At 40.6% G+C, this 9,231-nt stretch overlaps 1 protein-coding gene across 1 annotated transcript; it reads right to left on the reverse strand.

Moving 5' to 3' along the window:
• Positions 1-3,090: 3,090 nt before the first annotated feature.
• Positions 3,091-4,659, reverse strand: id1 (inhibitor of DNA binding 1, HLH protein). Its single transcript, XM_072556288.1, has 3 exons — positions 4,220-4,659; positions 3,905-3,967; positions 3,091-3,643 (listed from the first exon to the last, which is right to left on the reverse strand). Exons 1-2 carry the CDS (start codon positions 4,583-4,585, stop codon positions 3,926-3,928), a joined length of 408 nt encoding a protein of 135 aa, XP_072412389.1. The 5' UTR covers positions 4,586-4,659; the 3' UTR covers positions 3,091-3,643; positions 3,905-3,925.
• Between the last annotated feature and the right edge of the window lie 4,572 nt (positions 4,660-9,231).

Consider the following 9,231-nt stretch of genomic DNA (forward strand, 5'->3'; position numbering starts at 1 on the left):
ATCCTCTTGGTTACTTCTTCAAAAATCTCAATCAGGTTTATGAAACAAGATTTCCATGCACAAAGGCATGCTTATTGGCTAAGCGACTTACTTCTATTTAGACGCCTTACAGTCAAATCGTCTTAATATTTCCTTTTTCAGCTTGGTGTCAATTTTGTTCTGACTACACTCTTTTGAAGCGTGGTTGGATGGTTTAAAGATACTATGTAAATGTTAACTGCTGATGCAGCAGTACATTAGCTTATGGTAACTTATATCATCCATGGCCAACTAGTAGCCCTCCTGAATCTGAACATAGGTTCCAAGTTCAAGTCTTACTCTAGGCTTGCACCTAAAAAATGTAAGTCAACAGTGGAGTCTCTTGTGGCACAGTGATAATGTCCCTACCTCTCAACCAGAAAGCGCAGATTCAAGACCCATCTGCTGCAGATATGTGTCAAAACATCTCTGAACAGGGTGATTAGAAAATATCTAGGAACAATCAAGGTGTCTCTTTAAAAAGTCACAGGGAGTCCTCCGCTATGAGAGGTGCAGATGTCGTTAAACTCAACCTGGCTGCACATAAAAGATCCTGTGGTACCGTTTTCAAAGAAGAATCTGGAAGTTAGCCAAAAGTAAAGATGCTGGAAATCAGAAACAAAAACAGAAATTGCTGGAGAAACTCAGCAGATCCGGCAGCATCTCTAAAGACAAAACAACGTTTGAAGAACTGAGATCTGAAGAACTACCAATAGACTCTGACTTTGTCTCTCTCTCTCTCTCTCCACCGATACTACCAGAGTTTCTCAACAATTGTTTCAGGCCAGGTATCTTGGCCAACATTTATCCATCAATCAACATCACTTCAAAGACTGGACCATGTTCAAACTGTTATTCTGGACGATTATTGGAAGAAGATCGGCCAACTCCATTACAACCATTTATTTAATTGACTCTGGAGCCCTTTGTGACTAGTACTGGTCGAGAAGGGTGCTACATAAATGCAAGTCTGCGGCACTGACAAATACAATCTCTCATCCAGCAACGATGAAAGCCTGTTACAGCCACTCACAGTTTTGAGTACTTTTTAAACAAAAGAAAAAAAAAGATAGTTAAAATGAAATATAAAGTTTTTTTATTGTGAAATATTCACGAGTCTTGTCTGAAAGGGAAAAGCATGTTTCTTTTTGAAACATTTTTTCATCGCCGGAAAAAAACTTTTTTTTCAAGCTCGTTATCTCTGTGCTGCAATCTCGCTTTAAGGGAGTCCCCATGGTTTAGCTGGAGTTACAGCTGGTCGTCAGCGAGTGGTAAAGTAAACGCTCTGTTGGCTTGGTGCTTGTGTCAAGGGCAAACAAGACCAGACTGCCTGGCGCCTCTGAACACCTGGAGAAGTTCAGGTTAACTACATTCCTATACACACAGCTGATTCACTGGATTATATATACTAATCCTTTGTCAGCAGATGTGGTCCTAGTGTGACACCCAACTCGAAACTCGCCTGTAGCACTTCTTAATTCCCCCCCCCCCTTTCTTAAATAAACAGTGACAGTGTCTCCACCCCCCCCCCCCCCCAAATGCTTGCGAAGGTGGAATTAACATTTTACGATCCAATAATAAAAACGTGGAAGTCCATTAGGATTTCAGTGAATTTATAACTGCACTTTTAAAAAAATATATATAATTTTCCTAAAACTTTTACAAACTTTCTCGGGCAAGTCCAATTTATTTCATCACTGCTCAGACAACTGTTTTGCCTGGAGATTTTGCTTTAAATTAGCGATCCATTGATGTCTGTTTAATCTGTATTGTATGTCAGAGGGTGTTTGGAAGCCAAATAATTAAAAGGCTTAACTGTTCTTTAAAATTGCTTAATGGCTTCAAAGTTTAGCAATAAATGTCAGTGAGCAGGTTGGGAGTTCTGTTCCAACAATGCTGTTCCAAGTTGACTTTAGGATATTAGGAGGGGACAATGTGGGGTCATGATTTTTTTTGACATCACGGAAGTATTTATAAATTACACAGCATAGACCTTTCCCAGTAGTGGTATATCGTGTCACAGATTTGTGCGGGAACCTTGCATTTATACGTCAAAAAACTATAAATACCAAGCAGTTTAAAAAAATGAGGATTGGGATTGTATCGGCGGGGGGGGGAATACTGAATAATTCACAATACGCACTTTTTAAAACGAGAAAAAGTTACTTCACAATTTTTCCAAGTTTCCTTTTTAAAATAATCTTGGGAGCGCTATTAAAGTGGGTTCAAATCCTAAAAGGATTTGTCTCAGCGAATAGTCTCTGAAATTGCATTCCTATGTCTATGTTAAACTGGAGCCCAAGTTCCTGAAATTATAGTTGAATTGAAACTTGTGTGTGTGAAATTGAGTGTATAGTGAGCAACTTTAGGACAGGGTCGATGGAAAATCCCCCGGAATTTCGAATAAAAAAAATCATCCTTTGTTTTATTAAAGTTTGTTTTATGTACATTTCCCAACAGCACGAGTTTTCAGCCTCATTGTAAATAAGCCCAAACTTGATCAACACCCGCCTTGTAACACAGAGATCAGTGTTAATCAATTACATGGAACATTTAAGTGCCTTCCTGGGGTAATCTTGTGCAAATTAATTATGTACGGTGCCTGGCAGATTGGGTTGTGGTAACACCCCTTCTCACATCTGCTTCAAGGCGCTTTCAGCTATTGTAAGTGAATGTTTCCGGTCGCTGCTTTGCTAGTTATTTCAATCAGAGAGCAAAGCAGCTATGGTCATGCACATTACTCACCGGGTTTTTGGGGTAGCTTGTCATTTCGCCACGCTCATCTACAACATGCCTTTGCAATTGCTCAACACGGGGGGAAAAAAAATCTTACCCTTCATTTTATTACGATGATTTATTTCAGTCGAACGTTAATAAATCAGAACAGGGGCCGCTGTTAAATAGAATCGCATCTCCACATGAGGAATGTGGAGGAAATCTCATGTCAGATGAGGAAATCTGGGACATTAATTGCTTTGGAACACACTGGGAGTTGAGAGTCGCTACATAAACTATGTCATTGGGTTCCAAGATATTCTAGTTTTATCAGAAAGTACATACACAAAACAAAGGTTTTAATTATGTGACTAGTTTTTATTTTAATCAATTCATCAAAAACCAATAAAAAAATCTTTAGTACAACATTGTTGTAAACAATTCAATACACACTTACAAAGTATAAGATTTACAACTGAATCACCCCATAGGTCTCTAAAGGATGCCATATACAATCTCAATTCTAGACTCCAGCATGTCTCGTTAATGGCCTGTAGTGTGGCGTGAGCTCACACATTACACATTTAAGAAGGATGGCGCGGCTAATCGCAGTTAAATCTGTTGCTAGGCACGTCGCTAGGAAGAGTTACTAAAACTTTGCTGTGCTTCCGCCTAGTTCCCGCGTCCACCTGGGTTCAGATGGAAGACTAAAATAAAAGGAGCCGAGAGTCCTGGAGCCTGGCGATCACTGCAAGATCTGCTCTCGCTTGGTGCCATGATCATCAAGACACTAGTCCCAGTGATTTTAATTTCTCCCAGCTCTCCTCTTTCCCCTCTCCCAGGGACTGCGGGATGGATGTACTGTTAATCCAGCACCACCGGATCATGTTATATTTAGCATCTGGAATACCTGGAAGAGACACAGAGGGAGCAAAATGATTAAAATTTTAATTCTTAAAATGAAGACAAAAAGAAAAATCCCATTGCATCAGAACAGCTCAGTAAGCATTGACATGATTTACGAGTTGGCCAACACGGTCAAAAGAGAAATTGGGTTCAGATTCCCCTTCGTTAATGCTTTGGACTGTTTCAACAACAGCAAGAAACCTGATCCGACACATGAAGGGCAAATGGAGTTCCGCTTGAGAAGTGGCAACAATTTTGTACATACCTGGAAGTAAAGTGAATCCATTCAACGACACAGAATCCTGTCATCACTGCTCACACATGGAACCTAGAGGGGGGGGGGGGGGGGGGAAAGAGAAAGAAATCGTTAATCAACTTGCCAATCACTGCATTACGAAAAATTCACTTTAAGTGTACATTTCTTGAAATTATTTAATGTTATGATTAATAAAAACCATATGTCCAGTCCTATATAAAACATATTCCTAAATAAGTAGTACAGTATACATTTAATGTGTTTTACAGATCTTTAATACCAGAAGTATTGACTTTTACAAACTATTAGGAAGTATTTATTCACCTCTGTTGACAGTCCTGTGACATCTGCACTGAGAGGGGTCCGAGACTGCCCTGTGGTTCCTGCGGCTGCCTGACACCCCAGTCCCGGCTGGTCGTCCAATTCGAGCTGCAAGTCCCAGATATAATCGATGACATGCTGCAGGATCTCGACTTTGCTGACCTTCTTGTTCTGGGGCAACGTGGGCACGAGTTCCTTCAGCTTGGTGTAGCAGCCGTTCATGTCGTACAGGAACATGCTCATCTGCTCGTCCAGCAGCGGGGCGACTTTGTACTTGGCGATGGCGATGCTCTGCTCGGACAGACAGCGCACCACTTCCTGGGTGCAGCCCTGGCGCTTCAGCGAGCAGGCGGCGCTAACCACTTTCATTATCCGCTGTGCGGGAACAACACTGCACTGAAACTGAAGAGGCTGAGAAATCGCTGTGACAACTCTGAAGTTGTCGGCGAGCTTTTATGCGCCACTAAGAAAAAATGGGCGTCTCTCAAACCCTGAAATCCAGGCCCATGTCTGCGAGCGAATGACAACTGAATTCTGCAACAAAACGGGGCGTAGTCTACAGAGCTTCTGGGCCAATGGAAAACCCTGGTTTGCATCAAACTTTTGAAATCTGTCAAGAGTTGGCGCACAGGGGGCGGGGGGGGGAAATCAAATAAGGAAAAAAAATGTACATATTTTGCTGAAGATGTGGGAATGCAGCTGGTTTGTATCTGGTGGGGTCTGCAGGTGGGGGTCGCCCAAGGGCGTGGGTGGGGAAATAATTCATGAGAATGTAAACTCATCAGATGCTCAGTGAAGGTTTGAATGATTTCTCGATTTCTTTTTGCACGCATTACTAGGGAATAACTCGCCAAAAATAACTAGTTGAAATCTCAACTGGGACTAAACATTTTTCCCCTTCACAAATTAAAATGCAGAACTGAAGTTGCATCATGTTGCTATCCCAAATGCGCAACAAGAAAATATTTGCATTGCAATTACAGATTGATCTGCAGAGATTCTGAAAGTATTGAAATGTAACGGAATGTTGCGAAACAGTATATAGAGGAATTCGGTGAAAGTAGTTCCTCACGATCTTTGCACTGTAAGGAGGCGATACATTAAGGGAAATCCTTTCAATCATTCAAAATGCTTAAAATATTTGCTTTAAGATTTATATTCAAGAAAAATAAACTTCAAGAGGAACTTAACTAAACAGATGTGGGGAAAGTGTCAGCGGATTTATCGTTTTGACTGAATTGGGTTATATTGTGAATAACTTCCAGGATTAATATAAATCCAAATCGAATTTAACAGCAAAAATCACACAGTAAACTTCTTGTTGTCAAAGTTGTCAACTTATTCAGTTAAAACTCTTTAAAAGCAGAATGTTTCTGTCTTGTCCTTACAAAGCAAAGTATCAATGTTGAGAACATTAACAAAGTTTTAAAGGGGAACGGATAATTTAGGGGGGGGGGGGGAAAAGGATTATTAAAACAGTGAAATAACTTTCTGAAAATACTTCCATTTTTGAGATTTCTAATAAATAAGGTTGAGGGGAAATGAAACAATTTTTCCACAGATTCAGTGCTTTCCGAAACAACTTTTTTTTGGAGTGGAGAATAGTTAAAGTTTAGAGGAAAAATGAATGATTAATCGGCAAAATGTTATCCGTCGAAGATTAATCACTCTGGAGACATTTTTGTTTGCAATTTGTAAGGAGGGAAATGAAGGTATTTTCCAGATATTTGGTGTAATCCTAAGTGGGAATTTTGAGAGAGAGCAATAATAAAGTTCAGAGGAGAGCAGTTAAATCTTGAGAGACAAAAACAATGATTAAACAGTCAAAAAATTGTCACTAACCACTATAGAAGCACTTTCAAACTTTTTGTAAGGAATATTTTTAAAATGAGAATGATAAAAGGCAAAAACAGGGGTCCATGACAATTTTTGAGGAAAAAGAAATGGGGGCAGCAGTGAAAAATTTAGGGGAACGTGAATGATGAATGTGAGAAAAGATGTCCCTCAATGATCTAATTGCCATTGGAGCAATTTTACTTTTGTTTGCAATTTGTAACAAGTATTTCTTTCCCAATGAGGAAGGGTGGGGGGAAGAGATGTTCAATGATTATAAAATTTCTAAAGGGGAAACTGGGCCAGTCACAAATTTACTGGAAAAGGGGAATGAAGGAATTTTCCAGAGATCATGTGCATTTCAAAGAATGAAACTGGGGAGAATAATAAATTTAAAGAGATGGGGAGGAGAATGGAGGAGTTTTTCTATAAATTATATTAATTTCAAAGAGGGAATAGGGGGGTGGTGAAAACAAATTTAGAAGGGGGGGTGGCAAAGGAAGGAGACTACATTATGTGCACTTTAAAAGGGAGGGGGTTTAGAGGAAATCAATTTAGAGGACGGGGGAGCATTGAAACATGGGGGGGTGTGGTTGGGAAAAGTAAAATGAAACTGGAAAAGAGACAATTGTGGAAGTTTGTAATTTTGCTTTTGCAAAAGAAGTGGGAGAGAAAGGAGGAATTTACCATGAGGCTTGGTGCAATGTTTTTTGTTTGTTTTCAAGAGGGAAGGTGAAGATGCATCTTTTTTTTTGCACTCCGAGCCCTGTGGAGTGTGTGTGTGTCCCTCCCTTCCCCCAAATGCAGCCTCCAGACTGGCAGGCGCCAGGCCCGTGACGTCACCCATTCATACAGCCTTGACGCCTGTCAAGCTGGCGCCGTGCAGGCGGTCGCCATAGCAACCCACACGCCAATCACCCGCACTACAAGGGCGCCGAACAGCCAGCAATTAACTGGCAATCATCTGCACCCTGATAAATCGCCCTTTAATTTGTCACCTTAACCCCTCTTAAAAAGTTTACACCCGCACACCTGCAAAGCCGTATTGTTGCTTGTGTTTTTTTTTGGGGGGGGGGAGAGTGGGTGGTGTGGGAGGTTGTGCAGGGAGTCCGCATGGTTGGAATGCTTGCAGTTGCTAAATGCTTGGAGTAAAAAGAGGGAAAAGGTTTGAGGGGGATAGAGAGAGATATTCTCCATTGAAAGCATATCTGCATTGCAATACATAAACCAGCTGCAAAAGCTGGACGGCAGTTAACACATTATAAAGAGATTGCCTCTAGATATATTCCTCTTGCAGTCCGGCTACACATTTTAAAACGTGCATTCTGTGCTTTTTAAAGTTGCTGATACATATAGCACTGTTTCGTACATGGTTCCATACGGACACAATTTGACAACACATTTTCAGGGGGAGGAACGGATATTTAGATCACATCTGCTTAGTATGCCTAGCCCTGGAAAGATGGAATGGACTTATTACAGAATAGCCCTCTTTTTTTTTCTCAGCCCTGAATCTTTGCTTTTATTTTGTTGAGGGGTGTAGGCCAGACTGTACATAATACCTATAAATGCTGATTTGGTGTTTATATAAAAATTAGTTTTCTGAGTAAACTTTTCCAAAATGTTTTTTTTTGTTGTTTGTGCTGAATTAATGGTGAAATCATTGTCCAAATTTGATTGTAACATTGAGAAACAAAAATAGCACAACATCTAAACCTTTTTTCAAAAAAGTACTTTCGGAATCAGACTGTGTCCCCATGTGTAACAATCACACTGCATCCAAAACAGATGGTTAAAAGCATTTTTACGTTTAAAAAACATATAGGGACAGAGTTGCTACACTGATCAGAATTTTAGATGAAATGTAACTCTGTGTGATGTTACTGTCGAAGAGTGCTCACTTTCTCCGTGATGTTAGTGTTCTTGATTAATTATGCTAAATTTCTGTAATTGTATTTCCAAATCTTTTGCTTTCACTTGCAATTCTACTTGAGGTCTCCTCTTAAAAATCACAAAAAATGTCATTTGTATAAACAATGCAGTATATATTAACATTGTCACTAAAGTGATCCAAATGGTCTTATATGGGACACATTAACAGAATTTGACTTGGTTAATGAGAAAATATGTTAATTCGTGCAACACTGAAGTTTCCTTCCAGGTTCCTTTCTCCCTTCCAGCTTTGAAAATTGAAATCTTAACTTTCACGTCCGATTGCATTTTGCTGTTCCTGTTTCAGGTCATAGCTCACAGGCTGTGCCCGAGACTGCAGGGCAGTTAGAACAATAGGCGAAAAGAAGTGAGTTTGTGGGAGAGATTCAGCCTGGCGACACTCTGTCTGAATCTGCTCTTTGCACTCCTCAGCGCTCTTTGTTCAGCTGCAAAAACTATCAACGTTTCCTACTGCCCTTCAACAATGACCCAGCCAGATGGGTCTTCCTATATACCCAACCCCCAACTAATCTTGTTTACAGCGTATCAGACAAAATATATTTTTTTAAATGAAACACTGTAGTCTCACAGAGACAAGTTCTGGATACAGTACGTACCTAATTGCAAAGACTAATTGCTGAAGGTGGAATTATTCTGAAACGTATAGTGTACTGTTACAAACATAGGGATATTAATTGTATTTTTTTTTTAAAACTACACAGGATTCTCCTTTCTCCTAAAATACATTGTGCACCTTTCCAGTTCGGGAAGGACATATTGCAGACAAGCCTCAAGGTCTCTGGCAGATTTCCAGCAGTACTAGTTGCTAAGGGCGCCTTGGTTGATGCTGTTGGGCTATGCTGAGTTTGCAGTTTGGACACTGAACTGGCATCAACGGCCCCATGTCTACTGACTGGTGGTGGAAGGTGGAAGTAAGCCAAGACACCCGTGATTATCTGTCTCCAACCTCAAACCCCCCACCCCATCACTGCATCCCATCACCCATGGCCTGGCAATGGATGTCTTTCATCGCTAGGTTATTGTGACGATAAAATTCCCATGACAGTTCTATATCAATGATGTTAAATTGAATCCCCATAAATATTGGGGGAGATAATGGCTGAGTGGCATTATCGCTGGACCGTTAATCTAGAGATCCAGGTCATGCTCTGAGGGCCTGGCTTCAAATCCCACCATGGCAGATAGTGGAATTTGTCTGGGGTGGCACAGTGGCTCAGTGGTTAGCACTG

This window comes from Chiloscyllium punctatum, chromosome 37, assembly GCF_047496795.1.
Source record: "Chiloscyllium punctatum isolate Juve2018m chromosome 37, sChiPun1.3, whole genome shotgun sequence".
Lineage (NCBI taxonomy): Eukaryota > Metazoa > Chordata > Chondrichthyes > Orectolobiformes > Hemiscylliidae > Chiloscyllium > Chiloscyllium punctatum.